This window comes from Lutra lutra, chromosome 13, assembly GCF_902655055.1.
Source record: "Lutra lutra chromosome 13, mLutLut1.2, whole genome shotgun sequence".
NCBI lineage: Eukaryota > Metazoa > Chordata > Mammalia > Carnivora > Mustelidae > Lutra > Lutra lutra.
Window position 1 is genome coordinate 68,273,029 of NC_062290.1, and position 21,559 is coordinate 68,294,587.

Here is a 21,559-nt window from a genome sequence, read left to right on the forward strand (position 1 = left end):
GCCCCTCCTGGCAGTCAGGGTTCCCGCCTCTGGCCCACCTACTGCTTGTACCTGGCTCTCCCAACACCTCAGTCTGCAGGTTCAGTCCCATTTCAAGATTCCCAAGTCCATCCCAACTGCTGCACTCTCTCTACCGACAACCTCACTCACACAATCTTGGGGCTTTAACACTAAGTCTCCATCCCAGACTTGACTCTGTGATCCAGTCATACGGATCAAGTACTCTGTTACTCCCAAGTCTCCCTCATGGCCCTGCAGACCCAGAGGAGGCCCAGCAAATCTGGGTGTGACCTTCCTCCCTCTGCTGTTTGCTGCCCATACATTGGCCACAACATGGTCCAGATGGCCTGGCCCCACTATTTACCCAGCCCAGGCACCCTCCTGGTTTTTAAGGGGTTTGTTTGGGGGATTTTTTTGTTTTGTTTTTGTTTTTTATCACAGGCTCTCTAAAAATCTGGTTACCAAAAAATATATCTACAGACACAGCTTTAAATATATTGGTTGAAGCAGCTTTTGCACTCTATGAAGCCAATCTCAGGTTAAGAATCCTTGATATGGGAGAAGTTCAGTGTCCCATCCAATCTGATGCGTTTGGCCTTTGTTTGCCCTGTTAGCAGTATTCATTCCCCTTTGCCTATCTGTTTTACACTCCGAAGTCCAGCCTTTTCCAGAATTATGACTGAAATGCCCACAGACACTGTGCCTGGCCCACACAGCAACACTGCCCAAGCCAGCCTCTTACAACTGGTCACTGGGATAAACCTTAGTTTGAGCCAGTTACTGCTCCCACTGCTTTATAACCCAGGAGCCTGGTAGAAGGAACGAGCCTGGGGAAGCAGATGCACAGTCTTAGGCCTGCTATTTCAGCATTGGTTCTCTTAAACCTTCTTTACCCTGCTATGGAAAAAACTGATAAGAGACAAAAGGGGGGACCCATGAGTACATTAAGTCCCTCATTCTTTTCAAATGTTACTGGCTAGTAGCCCCCTATCTACTATTTCTAAATTGTGAGCCATCACCCATTAGCGGGTGACAAAGTAAATTTAGTGGGTCATAATCAGATTTTTTTCTTTAAAGATATGCCCGTTTATGTGATTTTGTGTATTTACTAGGTTGAGAGGTAAATGTATTTGCTACTTTGGGTCATGGTCAGAAAAGTTCCAAAGCCATGGTCTTGTACCACCTCTTCATATAGAAAGCCCATAAAGCCCCACATATTTAGAGTACACAAGGGCAACATTGCCTAATAGGTCCCTAAAGTGGAGGTGCACCCCTAAAGATCAGATTGCTTAGTGACCTGTGCATTCTCAGATAATGGCCTATTGCAACCTCAATAACTGACACACCCTTTAGGGAAGGCAATTTGGCAAATATACACCCTTTTACCTTATAGGAATTTTCCCTTTACATATGTACATATATATGTACATATGTAAAGGGCATAGTTACATAGTCAAAAACAGAAACTAATAAATGTCCAGCAATAAGGAATTGATTAAACAAACTGCAGATAAATATACATAGGGGGGTTTATGTAGCAATGTAAAGCCTACCTCTTAGAACATGTAACCCATTGAGAAATACCCATATTAGACTCATTAATAATAAACTAATTTCAAAAATCTAGATACAGTATGATCTCAATTTTAAAAAACATTTATATGTGTAAAAGAGAGAATTTGGGGGTGATGGGAATGTTCTAAAACTGGATTGTGGTGATGAGTGCACAGCCTTGTAAATCAACTAGAAATCACTAGAAATTATATCTTTTTTAAAAGATTTTGTTTACTTATTTGACAGAGAGAGACACAGCAAGAGAGGAACACAAGTGGTGGGGAGCAGGAGAGGGAGAAGGAAGGAGACCGATGTGGGGCTCAATCCCAAGACCCTGGGATCATGACCAGGGTCGAAGGCAGATGTTTAATGACTAAGCCTCCAAGGCACCCCAAGCAATTGTATTCTTAAGATAAGTGAACTATATGCTATGTAAAATTATACTAAATAAAGCTGTTAGAAAAAAACAGAGGGAGCCTGGGAGAAAAAAATATAAATAGTAGTTTTCTCTAGGTAGTGGGATTATGGGTGATTTTTATTTTTGTCTTTACCCTTTATAGATCTCAACCTTTTTATAAGCTATATAGTACTATTATAATCAGAAAAATAAAAATGTCTTTAAATAAAAATAAGAAAAAGTCTTTGTGGCAAAATACAGTCCATGTCTTTTCTCACCTATTTTTGTTAAGGAAAGCATCTCCTCTGGTAACAGTGGTATCTCCAGTCAACATCTTGAAAGTTGATGATTTCCCAGCCCCATTAACTCCCAGAAGTCCAAAGCACTGAAAGAGATTGGGTAAACTGTTTAAGCAAACAACTGCAAATCTGAATATAAATGACCCTTATATAATAGTCTCCTCAGCTTAGTTTTGACATAACATGATTCTAAAACATTCTTAAGTATCAATGAAGAGTCAAATTTTGGGGAGTTTTAAGAACTTCCACTGATATTTAAACATTTTATAACGAGACATATTGAGCATATTTGTAAATATTATTGGAGTTGTCAGGGTGAAGCCAAAGTTAATGTGTAAAAAACAGTAATGAAAGCTAAGCAGTCACCTTTCACCATCTAATTTGTCTAAAGGGCATAAAAGAACACAAACATGAACAAGAAAAGAAAAAAAAGTATTTAAAAAAAATCTATTTGAATTTCATCATCATCTTGAATGGATCACAAAGACACATTTTGGATGTGCATTCTTTCCTTAAATTGACTGAGGTTATCGAAAATTGTTGCTTTTTGACATATGCAGTCCCCATCTTCTCAATGACTGATTGCTCCACATAGACATAAACAGAGAAGGCTTTAAAAAACTACTTTCAAACCCTTATAGATGTTGTCATTTGATTGGGTCGATAATCCGAATTAACAGGGACAAGTAGAGTGTAGACAGTGCTTTTACCTCGCCAGGAGGAATGCCAACACAAATCCTGTCAACAGCAGGCTTCCTCTTTCTTCTATATATCTGCAACCAACAAAATGCAAAAATTCAAGAGCCATAGCGAACCACAACTATCCCAAGCAACTGTGGAAGACTGACTTATAATCCCACGATGAGTTAAGGCTCATCAATAAAATTAAGTCACATATCTGATATGCTAAGAGCCATGGTCTGTCTCTGTGGCAGCCAGCTTCTAAATGATTCGAGAGCTTAAAATAAAAATAAATTTCTTTTCTTTTTTAAATTTTTTAATAAACATATAAGTATTATTAGCCCCAGGGGTACAGGTCTGTGAATCGCCAGGTTTACACACTTTTCATTTTTAATCTAATATCAACCTTTTTAAGAGACATATTGGTCATCAATATTTACATAATTTTTCATTTATTTGATATTGTAGGTATTATAAAAATTAAATTCTAGGGACACCTGGATGGCTGGATAAGCATCCAACCCTTGATCTCAGCTCAGGGTCTTGATCTCAGGGTTGTGAGTTCAAGCCCTGCACTGGGCATGGAGCCTACATTAAAAAGAAAAAAAAAAATTCTACAGGGTCAAAATGTAGAATCAAAACACTACAAATATTGTACATATTATAAAAAAGTGAACTACTGGGATCCTGGCACCCAGAGTGGGCTGAAAACAAACCCTCCTTCTGAGTAACAGACATATCAGTTTTTTAGACCATGATACTCGAAAATCAATCATTTATTCTTCTCACCTCACTTTGACTGTATAAACAATTTTAGTATGTTTTAATAAACACATAAATGTAAATGTGAAAAACAAATACGCTTGAGAACCAGATTTCCCATTACAGAAGTATTCTCAGGATTTCTTTAATGAAGAAGTCCCTTCGGTGTATTTTAAACAAAATTAATTTGATAGAAACTTGGTCTATTTGGTATATTTTTGGAAGTATGCTCTTTTCATTAATCAAATCAGAAAAATGCTCATCTCCAACACACAAAGCTGAGAAAAACTAAAGACGAGTTGTTACAGCCTGTACTCACTGTCTCACCTTCGTCAGCTCCTTGATCTCCAAGATATCATTCTGTCCTCCACCATCAAGAATTCTCTGTCTTTCCCGCTTCACATCTTCATCCTCATCATTCAAAGGAGGAAGCTTGGCATTTACAGGTCTTGAGGAAAACATTTTAAGAAAAAATCAATCTTTCAAGGTATTTCTCAAGACAAGGATCCAATTTCTAAGAAAGTCCTTTAAATCTATTCTCCACAGTTTTGAGGATCAGCAAGTGCTGTGGGCTAGAGAATGCCCATGTCAGGAAAATCATTTGGATCATCTTGAGTTCAATGCAATGCGACCACCACTGATCAGTGTTTCCCTGTGATCCTCTGTGACCCTCAACCAGATACTCCATGAGTTCTGAGAAAAAGCATACCTGGGCCTGATGAAGAATCTATACTGGATGAGAACAGTGATGAGGAAGAACACCACCCCTTCCACGGCCATGGCAAAGAGGTTTCGTCCCACTAAGTCCCAAGACAGTGGCGAAACAAAACGGTTCTCCCCTGGTAGACACAATGCAGAGATCCAATTAGAATGGAGGCACCAAAGACCCTGGGCCCTTCCTCAAATTCAGGCTCAAATTCACCTCTGTTCCTCGGAACACCAATGATTATTGCCTATGACAAGGGGGAAAATTATAGGAGTGACTACTTTCCATGTCTGATTTTTTTTAGGGTAAGATTTTGGGAAAATACACTGTGACCCATTATCAGTCACAAGTTCAGAACCAACATGTATTAGATCTATAATTTCATATCTTACGTTTCTTTTTAAAATGAGACATGCCGAAAATCCTTTTTAAAAAGGCAACGATCTGGGGTAACTTCTAGGGTATTTTTGCACACTGTAAATTTCACTAAAGGAAGATTAGAGAGTACTCTAAAAAGACATCCCTTTCAGAAAGTAGCATTTAATATAACCTAGTGAACCTATGAAATCACCTGGCTTTATGGGAATATTCCTTACATTCCTTATACATCTCCTTTGCACCTGCTAGATGGAAAAAAAAAAAAAGTCCCTCTCCTATGCCCATTAAATAACATGGCCCATCTAGCTGTATGAGCCAGTGTATAAAGAATAGTAATATGGCCACAGGAGAAATATTTTTAAAGACTCTAAAGACAGAAAGAGCTGCAGTAAATTACCTTTTTATAGACTGTGTAAAAGGTAATAGATGGCCACATCTTCAGGCCCATGATCTTCCTCATAGTCATAGCCAAAGTTTGCACCCTTCCTACTGATCCTCTGGCCTGTATCCAACTCTCAGACTGTGCTCTGACTTTCCCGGTAACTAAGAAAGGCAACCAGTGGCATTACGCACTGGATTCAGAATAAAACCAGTATTTTTTCCTTACCTCTAAAACTCCCCTCTCACCTTTCTCAGTGCTCTCTGAGGCACAGATGAATGTTGTATGAAAAGACCCATGCCACATCCAGGTTCATTTTCATGAACCTTTTCTCAGTGGTGGGAAGTCCTATGCCCATTCCCCAGCCTCTTTCCACACCAAAGTCCAGAGTACCTAGGCTCACAAAAACCGCCATCGCGAGTCACTGCTGTCACTCACCAAACCTTTCCAAAGCATCGGCCATTGCCTGGTTTTTCACCATGTCAATAAGCCCCCGTCCCAGGCAAAAATGTGGGAAAATCAAGAATACAGACTTCAGGATATCATTGATGTTATTCAGCTTCTAAAAAAAAAAAAATAAGACAGAAACTGAATGTCATTTATGGTTTAAGCTAAAAATATATCAAGGTCTGAATTATGGGAGAGATGAAAAATTTGATTCCCTGGGGTCAAAGTGAACCTTTGAATTCAGACAGCAATAAAGAGCAGCAGCCACAGTTGATGACATATAACATAATAGAATTTCCCCTTTAGAAGATTTGGAGTAATGCTAGGAATATGGAGAAATATGAGCAAAGTTTAGAAACACGGTTATGTTAAATCAGAAGCAAATCCATAATAAAATATTGGCTTAACATTTCAAAAGCAAATTGCTCATATCTGGGTCAATATTTCAGCTTCAGGATTTTGTCAGCATCTTAAAAATTCTTCTTGGATACACCAAGCCAGTGGCCAAATATCCCACAATTAAGTTGCTGTGGGCTGGAGGCCTTGTGCTAGGGCCCAGGGGAGGCAAAGGTTAATAAACAGTCTCTACACTGCGGAAATGAGTACATCACTGGATAGGTGCTGTACTGCAGGCATGAAGGGGGGCCTTTGGGAGCACTGGGGACAGAGAAGCACCTCCCATAGGGCAGGAAAAGAAAGCTTCATAGTTGGGCGTAGTCTTGAGGGCTTAGAGAGATAAAGGAAGTCAGACCTACAGGAGTATAGGGGGTTTAAGGAACAACCAGCTCAGGTGAAGTTACAGAGCCTTGGGAAGGGGTGTGGCGGGATATGACCAGGAAGGACTATACAGCTCTGAAGGCCTGGCATTCCAAGTTAAGGTTTCTGGACAAAGACAATGAAAACAGGCAGAGACCCTTAAAGAGATTTGTAACTGGAAGAACTGACAAGGTAAACAGTTGAATGTGGGCGGTAAGAAAAGCGAAACACATACGATGCCCATACCGTTGCCAGCCAGGGTGACCAGGTGGATGGTAATGCCACCCACTATGACAGGAATGGCAAGAGAAATACTAGGTCCTGAGGGAGAAGATGAGGAGGACAGGTCAAGTCCCGGGGAACCAGAAATAACCTAGATGGAGCCTCCTGCTAGGCAAGTGAAAATGTGAGACTAGAGATAGAGGGAACAGGGTTAAAGGCAAAGATCTGGGAGATAACAACATAAGACCTAGAGAGGAAAGTTGGTAAAGGTGAATGGCATCACACAGAGATAGCATCTAAAGGGGAAAGCAAAGATGGCAGAGCACCAAATATTGCGAAGAGCAGCACTGAGACAGGAAGGAGTACAAAAGAAACCAAAGGAAACCAAAGGGTTTGATCAGTCAGAGAATATAAGGAATATAAGGAAATATAAGGAAAAGGAGGAGAAAGAGGTGCTATGCAAATCCAGAAAGGAAAGAAATCTGAAAAAGGACAAAGAAGTCCATGGTGTCCGCAGCACAGACCCGTGGCATTAAGATCATGACTCAGTTCGGTCCTCGGGCTCACAGAGACGCCCATCCCTGCAGGAGGTGCCCCTTCTGCAGGACTCACATTGTTGGTAAAGAGCTCCAGCACAAAAGTGGCCACGCTGCCGTTGATCCCGATGAAGAGGTTCACGCTGGTGAGGACCACGTAGGCTGTGCTGGGGATCTTGAACACGAAGGAGGCTGGGTACATGAGAGGTGTGATCGACCACCTGGTGAGGCACAGAGACAAACGTCCACTGGGTGTCCCGTGCCTTCCCTTTGACTCTGGGCACCACATGACTTCCAGCCGTCCCGGGGGCCTTACCCGTACAGCAGAAGTAGAAGCGCTAGCACGGGCAGGTTGGTAGAGGACACATAGGACTTCTGCTGGAAGCAGATGAAGATGATAATGACCAGCGTGGCAGGGACCACATAGTTGCACTGAAAGTGAAACAAGGAAATCAAGTTCACCCCTAAGTCAGAGACACAATATACCTCAAGTCTTCACCATCATAGGACAAGAAAGGGCAGATAAACATATCAGAGAATAACTTTGAATTAATGAAGCCACATAAACTATTCATCAAAATACTGGACAATAATACATTTTGACAAGCATTTTACCCTTGGCTGATTTTATAAACTGCATGCCCTTTCTGTCTTTCCAACAGCTAAGCCTAGGTGTCATGCTCAGTAAACTTAGTGAATGATGGCTTCCCGGTCAGAGTAATTACAATTTCACAGGCAGCAAATAAGCTTCCATTATTCTTCCCGAAGATGATTGTGTGTTTCATCATTAATGCTATATTAGCGTCTGCCCAAGTTCGGTCTCACATGTAATCTATTTGTAAGCACTTACCTCATAACATGAATGCCAGAATTCTTTCATCACATGAGAAAAATTTTCAAGTCTGTCCTGACAGTGTATCAAGCCTTACAATGCAGATATAAAGACGTGACTACAGGACAACTGAGAGAATTCATAGCTAGCAGGGCAAAGCACAGGCAGGGAGGTGAAAGGCGGCTTGTTGGCTGTTTGAAGAATTTGAGCTTCAGACTACAGGGCTCTGCCTCAGTCCCGTGTTTATCAGTAACTCAGATGAAGACCTGCTTTTAGCAAATTTCAGAGTCTTGAAAGCAGGAAGTGACAGATAACACACAGACAGCTAAGTGAGGTCTCTGAGTCCACAGACTTGATCTTTCATCTCTGAATCCCCTGCCACAGTCAGATACATCATGAGCACTCAGTATGTGTTTATGGGATGAAGTAATTACTGGGGCAAGACAAAAACAAAAGCAAATGGATATGAAAGAAGATGCAGTGTAACACGGATAAATGTAAAGTTTATGTTCAAAAAGTCAACTGGATTAGTGTAGAGGGAAAGAGACCCCATTCACCAATCATTCTGTGAAATGGAAATTTCAGTTCACTACCAAGTTGCTAACAAGACAGCCCTCCTTCTGCATGCAAAACCATGGGCTGAGTAATGACAGTATGGGATAAAGATCAACTCTAGGCTTGGAACACAGAGCACAGCCTGAACACAAGGTTACTTCTGGGCTTGGCTTTTTGAAAGGAACATTAACAGTGTGGAACATGGCCACAGAAAGGCAACATATCACAAGGTTGACAAGTCTGAGAGGCTTGGTATAATCAGCAAAGACATCATCCTCACCATCATCACTCGCGTTTGTACAGTGCTTTGGAGATTACAAAGTGTGTTCTCATATATCATCTTACGTGGGAAAGACTTAGGTTAAATGAAAGTTGTCTTCAAATACCCAAGGGGCTGTGCAGTGGGAGAAGGATTAAATTTGTTCTGTGTGGCTTACAATTAATAGAAGTCAAGGGAGATAGATATATTTCAACTCCACTTTACAAAAATCAGAACTACAGAATTCTTTGAAGTCTTCTATATTGGTCTGAACAGAAGCAATCTATTAGAGCTGGCACAAAAACATATTTGGAATGGATGGATAAGCCTCTGGGTAAAATGTATAGAGTTTTCAAAAAGGAAAGACGGATTTCCTACTAAGGCAAAGAACACCCTGCTTCTGGAGGTGAAAACCTACCAGACAGGGTAGAGGCATTGGGTTTTGACTAAACATCTTCCAGCTCGACGTTACTTTGAAAAGTGGTCACTTAAGAAATTGGTGGTAGTGATGGTGGTGGTACTCATTGCAGTATAAACAGATTTTTTTTCCTGTGGTGTGAGATCAGATCTGTATTTGAGGTCATGTTTAGTGTCATGAGTGTACATACAACTACTTCTGCCTTTTCCTTTTTCATTCCTTTTGACTACCTAAAACACTTTTAGAAAAGCCCAGGACCCTTTCATCCAATCCATGGCCCTAATGATTTATAAAACAGCAGCAGACGGAGGTTCTTACCATATCCCACACGAAATTAGAGAGCCAATAGATGACAGGCTTCACTCCACTGATGAACTGCAGGTGCTTTGCTTTGCTGACTCGCTCTTGGATTAGGAACACGACAAAGCTGGCTGGGACGAAGGACATTGCAAAGATGACACAGATGGACACAAGGACATCCACTGATGTGGTCATCCTGAAAAAGAAAGACAATGACGACATGAGGGGCCACCGATGCAGGTGAGAACTCAAGCAAGCAAGATACATGCATGCAACTGCGCACACGCCCACACACACATGCGAACACACGCACGCTTGCACGCAAACACACATACACAGATATCAGAGATGTGAGGCACAGCCCAGAGGGAAAAATCGACTGACCAAATGTATTTTACTCAGCGTTAAAGATGATTATTTTCCATTAAAAAAAAAAAACCCTAATAATTAAAATGCAAAACTAATTTCAATGAAGTAAAAAAGAATCCATTGCCATAATGAAATTATTAAGGGAAATCTAAGAATGGCCAAATGGCATTCATTTTGGCCTTCTGTTCTTGACCCTGAAGAGCATTAAGTTGTAAATGTTCACACATATAGGATATAGGACTAGTGTACCCTGAAAAAGGAAATAAAGCAGAAGTATTAGGGTGAAACTATTCAAATAATTTTTGGCTATAAATAAATTTGAAAACAATAGTGTGTAGCATATCGATCTAACATACAGCAAAAATTCTATCAGATTCTATTAAAGGAGAATAGTTATAAGTCCATTAAACAGGGTATAACATAAACTATTTTTATATGCATTAATTTTATATAAACTTGGTATAAAGATCCTAGTGGTATATATCGGTATTCTACATGAGTTAAGCAGAAATAGCTGTGCCACTCTCTGTACACAGGAAAGAATCTAACATGTGCTGAATATCAACAATGTGCTGAGTGCTGGACTTGGCAATGTACATGAATTGCCTCATTTAACACCATACATCTAGAAATATAAAAACCAGAGTCAAACACAGATGTCTATGATTCCAAAGGTTACGCACTTTAAACTATATCATACTGGCTTTAAATTTCTCTTTCTCTCTCTCTCTCTCTCTCTCTCTCTCACACACACACACACACACACACACAAGCTTAATTCAGGAATTAAAAGGACAAGCTGATAAAAGCATGTTTCACCAAGTTTACAAACAGTGGTTTCAAAACTAAAAGAGCTGGTTTTCTCTTAAACACTGTGTTAATGATGAGTTAAATTATTTTAGGATTTTACAGACAATTTCACTTTATATAAATGCACTACATGTAATGGTTTTTATCCATCAAAATCCTTGATCTTCTGCAGTTTAATCCCTGCTGGCCGATTCATAAAGCGATGATTTTCTGCCCAGAACCTGAATTCATAATGTAACTGTATCCTCAGCTGGTACTCTACAAGCAGCTCCACACTTCCCTCCCCAACATGGTGGTCCCACCAACAGCCTCTCCTCTCCTTGCCCCACCCAGTTAGATACAGCCATGCTTACAGAGCCACTTCCGAGAGCTGCTGCTTGGTGAGATTCAGGGGGTGGTTGAAGGCCGTAATCCCATACTGGCTGGGGTTCTCGCCCTTCTGCAGGTTGGCCCGGAGAATGGCATTGTTGATGACATTCAAGAAAGAGCTGATGGCATGCCAGCCCTTGTTGTTGAACCACACCTGAAATAAAACACACCAGGTACAAAGTAATGCTTCCAAATCCTGCTCCTGGAGGTCGGTACACATGCAAGACATTTTTGGAATTCCATACACCAAGATAAAACATTAGGGTCAGAGAAAATGGCAAAGAGGTAATAGCCACTGCACTACTTCTGATCTTCAACTCACTCAATCCTTACCACAGCTTTAAGACATGACTCCTGCCTCTGTTTCTTTATTAGGAAACCGAAGCTTAAACAGGCTAGCTAACTTGGTCAAGGTCATAGTGGTTCAGTTGGTACATCTGCTGGAAAGCCAATTCTCTTTATCACCATACTGTCTGGGCTCCATGGTAAAATTAGTAGCCCGCTCTTTTCTGTCCTGAATATGCCTATCAACATTAGGAGCTGAAAGTACTTAAGTACTATTGTTCGTCAAGAAGCTACCAGAACACAGGGCCTCACCTTGACATTATTTTTCGTGTCCAGTCCTGTCATGAACCTCCCCAGGCTGCTGAGAAATCGATCTGCAGAACTGTCCTGTGAACAACAGAAACCTGCCACAGTTGGGATGGTTCACAAGGGAAGGGCAACAGGACAACCCTGTGAAGGGCAACGTCATTACTCCCTTGTTCAGCCGAGCAAGACAGGAAACCACAGCAGGATGGGCACCCGAGAAACAAGTGACCGGAAATCTAAAGCATTGGTGTTGCCATAAACCACAAGTTTTGAAAGAATCACAGGGACACCCTGGGACTCCAAGTTGCCAGGGGCAAAGGTCTTGCCTAACTGGGTGGAGAGCATCCTTCGAAGTGTTCCCCAGGGGTCCTCTAAAGACCCAGAACTATGCCCAGTGAGCAGATGTGTCGGACGCATGGGATCTGGGCCTCAAAACCGGAGATACAGACTCTGGGACTATTATGGATACCATGATCCTGGAATCAGGCCTGCAGAGCCCTCGTTCTCATTTAGAAAACGGGAAACTCAAAACACTGAGAAATGAAGTGAGAGCCTAAGAAGTCCTGCCACCAGTGTAAAGGAAATGATTCATTTCCTTTGTAACCAGTGATTGTTTCAGGTAAGTATGTTCGAAGCCCAGTTTATTTACCTACTAGCTAAATTCATAAAGGAAGTTATAATGAGAGTTTTTAAACCTCTGAATTTTTTTTGATCTATATTTTCAGATATTAAATATATACTGAGTAGCTCAGTCTTGGCTGGTGCAAGATCAGTAGATGCCAATAATGGCTTTGTATTCAGTCCTAAAAACAGTAAGTGGCAAGGTGATTAGATGTACCTGCCAACTACTCCCACTTAGTGGCAACTCTGGGCCCATCTTTCTGACACGTCCTAGGATGGATACCTACCTTGGCCAGCTTCAAGTGCTTCTTCACTTGCTTGATGGCATTATTAACTTCTTGACTTGAAGGAAGTGAATGAGAATTACTGGCACCCAGGGAAAACCCTCCATACCTAAAAGGACAACCTGACATTAGAAGACAGAGCCATACACAGTATCATTCAGCAGCAGACATCACATGAATGAGTGTATGCATCATGGAGGTGAATGTTTATTCGAAGCAAGACCAAAGTTAGACTTGGAGAAAGCTTCATCTTGGCCTCCTCTGATGTCTTCTGGCAATCTCTTGACTCTTAGGGTTACTGCGCAAGGGGGAAGGAGCTGCTCTGGGATTACACACAGAATGAGGTGTCTTTCATCTCATAGATGCTCCTCCTTCCCCTCCCCGCCTCCTCCCCCAGTGGCCCCAGCCTGCCCTTTCACATGGGTCTCTGAGTGTCAAGGCAAGGAGACGGGGAGTTAGGGGAGGACAGTGACCAGAGTAGCCTAGGGAGGCTTAGAGACAGGCCATGGGCCTTTCCTAGCATGAAGGCACTTTAGGGGCCCCAGTCTGTATCTGCTCTGTGCAGAGTTCTATGGGTGTTGGCCCCTGGGAAAAAGGAAAAGAGGGAAGATGGGCAACAGTGACAGAGCTAAGTTTTGAGGCAGCCATATAAGGCATCTCATTCTCTAGAAGGACAAACTGGCTTCAAGGGTTGTTCCTGCCTTTCTTCCCTAGTGCCAGCTGTTCCTTCAAAACCAAGAAAGAGAGAGAATTTCAAATACTGTGAAAATAAATAGCTTTGATGCCTCTTATTTCATCCAAGACCTTCTTGGTCTCATTCTGAAGGCCTGAGAAATTGTTCCAGAGTCCCCAGGGCCCAATGGGAATCTGATTTGGGCAGGGGAAGGAGGGAAGCAGGGGGAGTGTAAATAGAGTAAGGTATTTCCCTCCCAACACCGTGCTTCCCCGCTAAATCCCTAGAGACCTTCAAGAAACCACTGAATCTCCTCATGGGGATCAGAATGCCAAATGTTTCAAGGTCATCTAAAGCAGCAGCTGAGCACTGAGTAGAAACACCAAGGGCAAAACAATTCCCACACCCCAACTTGCTGGGACCTGAGATACCAGGATCAAAGTCATCCTTCTGAACTACAGGAGTCCAGACAAAATACAAGCTAGCACAGAAAGAGATCAACTTACCTAAACTCATTCACCCAGATCTTGTTCTTTAAACTGCAGAAGCCAAAGAAAAAGAAATCAAAAATCAGTTCAAAGAAACATTGATCATATTCCTGTATTCCTGATGATACAAAAGAAGTTACTATCTACCTGAGGAGACAAGCCAGGATAGAAAGAATCCTGTGATCAGTCTTGGGCAGGGGTGGTACACATAGAAGGACATCCACCCCAGTCACTATGTCTTTCCTTCTCCCCATCTTAAAACCTTGTTATTTATATGAAAATCATGCTTTGGATTAAACCACTTCAAAAACCACCTTACAGACAAAGATGTGACTGAACTAAAAGTTGTGTTTTTTTGTTTTTTTTTTTAATTCTTTTGAAGAAGGCTCCATGCCCAATGTGAGGCTTAAACTCATTACTCTGAGATCAAGAGTCACATTCTCGGGGCACCTGGGTGGCTCAGTGGGTTAAGCCTCTGCCTTTGGCTCAGGTCATGATCTCTGGGTCCTGGGACTGAGCCCCACATTAGGCTCTCTGCTAGGTTGGGAGCCTGCTCCCCCTTCTCTCTCTGCCTGTTGCTCTGCCTACTTGTGATCTCTCTCTCTCTGTCAAATAAATAAAATCTTAAAAAAAAAAAAAAGAGTCACCTTCTCTACCAACTGAACCAGCCAGGTGCCCCAAAACTTACTGAATTCAAGGTAATACATCAACTATGGAGGACGTGGAAATGTTATGCCTCTTTCTTGAAGCATATCCCTGTCATTTAATGTCACTGAGAACACCTAACAGAGAAGCCCAACAAACCAAAAGGAGACCAGAACAAACATTTCCTGGGCATCAAGTAAGTATTCAACACTGTGACTTGATAGCCTCAGAAACTTCGGGGCTGTTCCAAACCTCCACAGCCATGTTAGGCCACTGAGCTGGCCCAGGGCTCACTTCATAATGCCACGTATCATCCACATTACCACACATTCCATTCATGAGAGGCACTTTATACATATCAATGTCATTCAGTTTACACAACAAAATAATAAGAGCAACCACAAAATAATAAGTATATCACATACTCTACAAATGAAGACTTTTTCAAGGACAACTGGCTGCTCCTGGTAAAGCAGATGGTAAGTAACAGAATTCAAATTTGAATCCAGATTTACTTTTTTACTGACCTATAACTGACATAGAACATGGTATAAGTTTAAGGTGTATAACAGTCTGATAAGACATATTTAGATATTATAATATGATAACCATGGTAGCTCCATCATGTCCTAAAATCATCATCCCTTTTGTTGTGGTAAGCATATTTAAAATTTAGTTTCTTGGGGCGCCTGGGTGGCTCAGTGGGTTAAGCCGCTGCCTTCGGCTCAGGTCATGATCTCAGGGTGCTGGGATCGAGCCCCGCATCGGGCTCTCTGCTCAGCAGGGAGCCTGCTTCCTCCTCTCTCTCTACCTGCCTCTCTGCCTGCTTGTGATCTCTCTCTGTCAAATAAATAAATAAAATCTTTAAAAAAAAAAAATTTAGTTTCTTCACAACTATGGAGTTTATAATCTGGTATTGCTAACTATAATCACAATACTGTACATCTGCTCTCCAGAATTTTTCTCTTGCACAGCCGTACAATGATATAGGCAGCCTTACCTTGATGCTGACAATTAAAACTTCAAAAAATTTATCTGTTCTAGGTTGGAAGACTATCCTAAACTTCCAAAAGCCAACATCAGGCCAAAATTTGATATTTTTCCCCAGCACTAAACTATTTTTAAACATTTAATTCCCCTATTCAGGACTGAAAAAAGGGCCAAGTTTAGTAAATAATGACCTTTTGGCTATGATCTGCACATAGGTCTTCACCAAATAATCTGAAATGTTTCTTCCCGTCAGGTTCTGAAGGATGTCTGCAGTGTTCTGTTTTCTCTGTCATCATAGAAAAAACAAGCACAAATGTCTTTATGGACCACAATTGAAACAGGAAAAAAAAAAAAAAATCAAGGACTACAATGGCACATGTTTCTTGATCATGGATCACAGTGCGAACAGACCCTGCCCACAGGATCCAGGCACTGCCACCAGCCAAACACCGAGGCCTAGTCCATTCTGCCTTCACCATTGGCCGTTCACTTATGCCAAGCCAAGATGTTCCCCAGGAAATTATTCTGAGCTACTCAACAATAGACAGTAGAACATGACTCGTTACAGTCACCGAGGCTCTCTGGGAGCAGTATCACTGACTACACCCGGAGACTTCTTTGGTTCATTAGAATTATATTGATAAATAGATACACCATTATTTTATTTATTTATTATTAACATACAATGTATTATTTGTTAGATACACTGTTATTTTAAAGATAAGTAACCAGGACTTAAGTTTTCACACCCATTTACAATTGCTTGTCCTTACCCTGCAACCTAGATGCTGATAAAGCAACAGAGGGAGACTACAAGCAAGCCTCTTCCTAAAACCGTTCTCAGAAAAAGGCTCAGAACTGCTCCCCACACTCACAGTCTCAGAGAATGTCAGAGTTTAAGACCCACAGAAGTCTCGTGGGCCTGCCTCCCTAATTCAGAGGTGAGGAAACAGGCCCAGGGGCTGAGCGGCCTGTCTGAGGTCACCAGCTCATCTGTGGCACAAGCAGGGATGGAGCCGGGTCTGTCACAAGATACTGTGTCACATTACCTCAGTGGGAGAAACCAGACTGTGCCTTCCACAGCCCATGGATCCAGAGTGCAGAGATCTGGTTTTAACTCAAACAAGTAAGTAAGCCAGGCTGACTTTTCAAAATAGAGAAACAGTTACACTAAGGTATAGGAACTGGCGGACCAAGTCCCTTCCCCTCAAAACCCACATGCTATTCTCTCTGATAAGAATTAAGCTCAAGACTGAAAGTCAACCCCCTGACAGGATAGGTCAGCCATTCCTTCCTCCCCAGCAGAAGCTCCCAGCCCACCTGCACTGCCATCTGCTCAGTCACACGGAGAGCGACTCACCTGTGGAGGAGGCAGCCCCCCTGCCCCCAGGGGACACACCGGCAACATCTTCTTGATTTTGTCACTGCTACACTGGCAGGTGGGTGAGGGGTTCTCCATCGTCCAGTTCCCATTTTGGAAGAGGTCCACGATGGTCTGGGGGACCGGGGCGGTGGTCCACTCCTCCTCCCCCACAGAGCAGGGCATGTTTCTGCAAAGGGAGGACATCAAAGGTAGCATCACCTGAGAGGACCTGGCCTTTCCTGGAGCCTCGGGAGCACAGACCAATCAATAACAACCACAAACAGGCATCTGTGCCCTCACCATTTGTTTGCTCTCCCCACAGACCTGTAAGCTGCAAACTCACTTTACAGTTAAGGATGAAGGAACACAAAGAGGCCCTAAACGCTCATGTGCCAAACTCCAGTCAATCCAGTCTGCCAGCATTTGGTCTCTTGCCCTAGTGTTCACTCAGTAAATATTCATTGAGCATGTACTATGTGCCAGACAGTGTTCTGCATCTTTGAGAGTCTGGGGTGAACAAGACAAAGTCCCTACCTCCTGTAGAGGAATTTGGCAGAAAGCAAATGTCACTCAGCCAAAAATAAAGCAAAATAAGAGAACAGTGAATCAGGGGAAGACAGACTACTTCTTCCTAGGAGGGTGATACTTCTTCCGAGGCATGAATGATCAGAAAGCAGCAGCCAGGGAAAGATTTGGGGAGAGAAAACACTACAGGCAAAGCCAATAGAAGGTAAAAACTACAAAGTCCCTCAAAAGAAAAGAACTTCCATGTTTGAGGAGCAGCAGGAAGGCACTGAGATGGGACGGGATGAGGTAGGAGGGAGAATGATGGGAGATGACGGGTGGAGCGAAGCAGGTGCCAGATGACATGGGCCTGGGAAGGAGTCTGCATGTTATGCTCAATGTGCTGTGAATCTGGCGCAGAATGGCAAGATTTGCTTTATGTTTTAAAATGAGTACAGAATTGGGGTTTGGAGGGGACGCAGTGAGGGTGCTCAGTACATGAAGCACTAGGTTGTCTGCAAGAATCACGAGGCCTTTACGCCTGACGCGAGCTCCGAATCACCGTGGACCATCACCAACACGCTTGCCTGCCCTCTTGGGTCTTATCTTCTCCACCAGTAAAATAAAAGTACAAATGACATGTTGAAACATGGCATTTCTAATATCCTTTCCAGTTCCAAGATTCTACAATGCATAGCCACACTCTTTATGTTATTCTTCTATGTACTAAAAATTAAAAACATCAAAGGAACAGATCTGTGTACTGCTCTCTAGTTCTCTCTAAGGCACTGTAACTTGATGGAAAAGTCAAAGTAAGACATGGGGCTCATACTCCAAAAACTTCACAAGATGATTGGCTGAGACAAAGCTCAATGCCACAGTCAATGTCCCAGTCAAACTTCCCTCAGTTGTACTCCTTTTGGTGAAACCTAGAATGCAAATTCAGGAAAAGCTACCAGAATGGAGACCTTCCATCACCCCACCCCTCACACACATACACACACAGCAGTGCTCTGCCCCAACCCTGTGAATCCTGACAGCAGGGACTAGACCTCCGCTGTCTGAACCTGTCTAGCCCTGAGCCCAGACCCAGCTCCTTCTATGCTGCCACTTATCTGAGTCCATACTGCTCAACAGTGGTGTATGATGAATCCACCTTATCTCATTCTTCTACCTCACCTATAAAACATGCAGGTATGTCAAAAGTCAAAAGTCTTGTGACCTCAGAGAGGATGTCTCCATGCCCTTTTCCATCACAGTCATTTCGTTCTTTAGGAACTGATATTGGCTGCTAGGGCTTACTTACCATGAAGCAGTAAGTACCAGCAAATGTTTAGTAAATATTGAATAATAAGAGCTAGCAAGGACATGATAGTTATCTATCTAGAAATCTGCTCTGAAACCTTGCATGCCCAGGTAACTGGCTCACTGGTCTGTCCACTTGCAAAGTTAGTAACTTCCCTTTAAAACCTAGAATTCAAGTTAGTCCTTCTCCAATCTTCCTATACCTTCCATACTCTCTATAATTCCTCCAAGTCTGTGTTATAACTGAGCCAGAACCTCATTCTACCTGAGCCTGGAACCTGCATGGGCCTTGGCTTGGATCACTTGGAAACTCACCTCTCTTCACAGTTGTTATGCACGAAGACCTCCACAAACCCCAGCCCACTTAGAGACACAGGCATTTCACTGCATTTATCCATATACTACCTACTTCCCTAAAAAGGATTTTGAAGTAAAGTACAAAAATATGCAACCCCAAAAGAAGAAAAAATCAATTTTTATACACAATAATATAGAACACGTTTTCGGGTTGGTAAAGTGAAGAAGCTGATAAATCAAACTGCAAATTCTATATAATGGCAGCTTATCTCTGCTTTTAGGTATAGGAGCTGGCAGAAGGGAAGAATGGGAAAGCACTGGATCTGTACAAAGTGCTATTTGAATTAAATATTAATCTCTAAAGCAGCAAATAAATGTCTGTAGTGATTTTGCTCTGCAGGATGATAGAAAACTCTCCTAGTTGGCTCTGTTCGTTCCTAGATTCTGGTTAGGTTATTACAACAGTTTTTTTTTAAATAAAAAATGCTTCAAAGGACAAATGATCCTAGTCACCATGTGGCATCTATCATAGCTGATAAACATAATATAGCAGACATCGAACCAGGTGAAAAGCAGAAGACAACCCAGCTGTCAAGGGTCTCAGAGCTCAAGGGGCACTTACGGGATCGGATTTCCTTCCATACAGCGGGTCCCAAAGCCAGGGTGTCTGGTGAGGGCATTCAGGAGTTCCTGGGTGCCCATGTCCTCAGGAGCATCATTACTGTGGGTACAGGAGAGGCAGCCAGCTCAGCAATTTAATAAAACCAGGAACTGGGAAGTGGAATTGTTCTTCTAAACGGAATACTTTATTAGTCACTTCCTATGTGCCAAGCGCTCTTAACCAAAATGAGCAAAATACAAAATGTACCCAAAAGGAGCGGACACTGACTGCGTGTTTGAGATCAAGGTAAGGGACAGCCCTCTCAGCTTGTGTAAGTTGTAATGAATGGAGTTGTGCATATGGGTGTGCACACATGTATAAACACCCATGCACATCTATCTATCTATCTATCTATCTATCTATCTATCTATCTATCTATACTTCTTTAATGTGAAGGAATTCGTTAAGGACCAGTTTTTCAAAAATACTTTCAGAATTATCCATGAAACGTGAACCAAACAGGAAGAAACACAGGGCTAGAGAAGGAAGAACTGATTTGTGTATTCATGTATTTTTTTGTTTTCGTTGTTTGTTTTAAAGCTTCCCTTTTACGTCACTGAGATACTTCTCCCTATCTAAAGGTCTACAAATATTATAAGACTGAGGAAAATTTCTGTGGAAGGAAGTAGAGAAATTCCTTTGTCCCTTTGTTTGAAGCACTGGATTGTTACAGAGTAGCTAGCATTCTCTAAAGAACACTCTTTAATATCTGTAACACAATAAATACACAAAATGTACTGTGCAAACGAGAACCTGGAGGTGTAAAGCTGTGACCATGTACAGAAGCCCTGGGACAAAACGGCAAAATTAAAACATAGCTATGAAAAGCGCACAGACTATAGCTTCCTCACAGATGTTTTGCAAGGGCAGATTATTTAGGTAAAACACAGGTGACCGTTCCCAATGATAGCAGAATAAAAAGAAAGGAGCTCAAAAGCAGAAAGAGAGGTGGGTCTGTTAGTGGAGGTTCAGTTCACTGCCATTCTTTGCATATGATATTAGTTTGTGTCGGGGCTGTAGAACAGCTGATAAAATCCAACACCCTGTGATTCTTGAGTCCACCTCCCCTTGGCCCTCAGCAGTGTCAACACTTCGTCTGCCTGAGCTCTCTTCTCTCCTGGGGCACAGAAAGCAAACACGTACCTGACAAATGTGTACTGTTCATTATACATCCAAGGCTGAAGTTCCAGGCTGGGGTACTTGCCAAAGGGGGGCACGATCAAGCTAAACACCAGGGCAATGCAGACAAACACAGCTGGCAGGACGATCTACAACCAGGGGAGAGAGGGGGAAAGGAAATGGCAAAGAAAAAACAAAAAACAAGGGCAAATGTCAGAGAAAGGGGCCTGGCCCAAGCCCCTAACAGTCCAGCCAGCCTCCCAGACCAGGCAGCATGCAAGTGAGTGCCACAGGACCCAGAACAAAGCGCCACCAAGGTATTCATGGCAGGTGGGAAGCAGCAGATCCTGAAACCAAAACTCCTCCCTCCAGGGCATTTCTGGAGGCTGACAGCACAAAGCCAGAGGCTGTGGCCACCCAGCAGAGACATGAAGCTCAAAACTTTACAGAGAAAATGGTGGTCACATGTCAGCGGGACTCGGAACACTGGGTCCTACCCTCTTCCCTCTGAAGACCCAAGAAAGACCACAATGGGCCATGAGCCCAGCTCAGCTCAGAGAAAGGCTGACAGAACCAGCCCTGCACCAGGGGCCAAAAGACAGGAAGCCTGGTTCTGCATCTGCCATGAGTGTATCCACGGGAAGTCACTCCCGCTGTGGCCTCAGTAATCTCACTTGTAATCTACAACCAACTGACCCAGTCAGATCCCACACTCTGAAAGGGAACAGCAACCACTGTCACCATGGAATTGCCTCCAAAAGCATCATTACCTAAATCCTTCTTTCTGAGAAAATACTGTATGACAATTATCTCATTTCATTATTGTTACAACCCTATCACCAATCAAAAAACAAAGTAATCAATCTCCGAGAGACTAAGTAACTTGCCCAAGGTCACACAACCAGTTAAGTGGCAGAACCAGAATTCAAATCCAGGTCTCTGTGCTCCAAACTCATACTCTCTGCATTACCCACATAGTCTGCAGGGAA

General features: G+C 42.5%; 1 protein-coding gene across 4 annotated transcripts in view; it reads right to left on the reverse strand.

Annotated features, from left to right (window-relative positions):
- The window catches only part of ABCA1 (ATP binding cassette subfamily A member 1), a 128,537-nt gene that overhangs the window by 7,596 nt on the left and 99,382 nt on the right, over positions 1 to 21,559 (reverse strand). For all 4 annotated transcript variants that reach the window (XM_047701041.1, XM_047701039.1, XM_047701042.1 and 1 more), the window contains exons 29-44: positions 20,595 to 20,719; positions 19,413 to 19,511; positions 16,682 to 16,871; positions 15,513 to 15,607; positions 13,705 to 13,737; positions 12,529 to 12,634; positions 11,627 to 11,701; positions 11,014 to 11,183; positions 9,500 to 9,677; positions 7,434 to 7,549; positions 7,194 to 7,338; positions 5,595 to 5,718; positions 4,403 to 4,532; positions 4,021 to 4,141; positions 2,961 to 3,023; positions 2,230 to 2,336 (exon numbers count right to left, since the gene is read on the reverse strand). In XM_047701041.1, the coding sequence (XP_047556997.1) occupies positions 2,230 to 2,336; positions 2,961 to 3,023; positions 4,021 to 4,141; positions 4,403 to 4,532; positions 5,595 to 5,718; positions 7,194 to 7,338; positions 7,434 to 7,549; positions 9,500 to 9,677; positions 11,014 to 11,183; positions 11,627 to 11,701; positions 12,529 to 12,634; positions 13,705 to 13,737; positions 15,513 to 15,607; positions 16,682 to 16,871; positions 19,413 to 19,511; positions 20,595 to 20,719 (1,877 nt within the window). The remainder of the gene's footprint in view (positions 1 to 2,229; positions 2,337 to 2,960; positions 3,024 to 4,020; positions 4,142 to 4,402; positions 4,533 to 5,594; positions 5,719 to 7,193; positions 7,339 to 7,433; positions 7,550 to 9,499; positions 9,678 to 11,013; positions 11,184 to 11,626; positions 11,702 to 12,528; positions 12,635 to 13,704; positions 13,738 to 15,512; positions 15,608 to 16,681; positions 16,872 to 19,412; positions 19,512 to 20,594; positions 20,720 to 21,559) is intronic.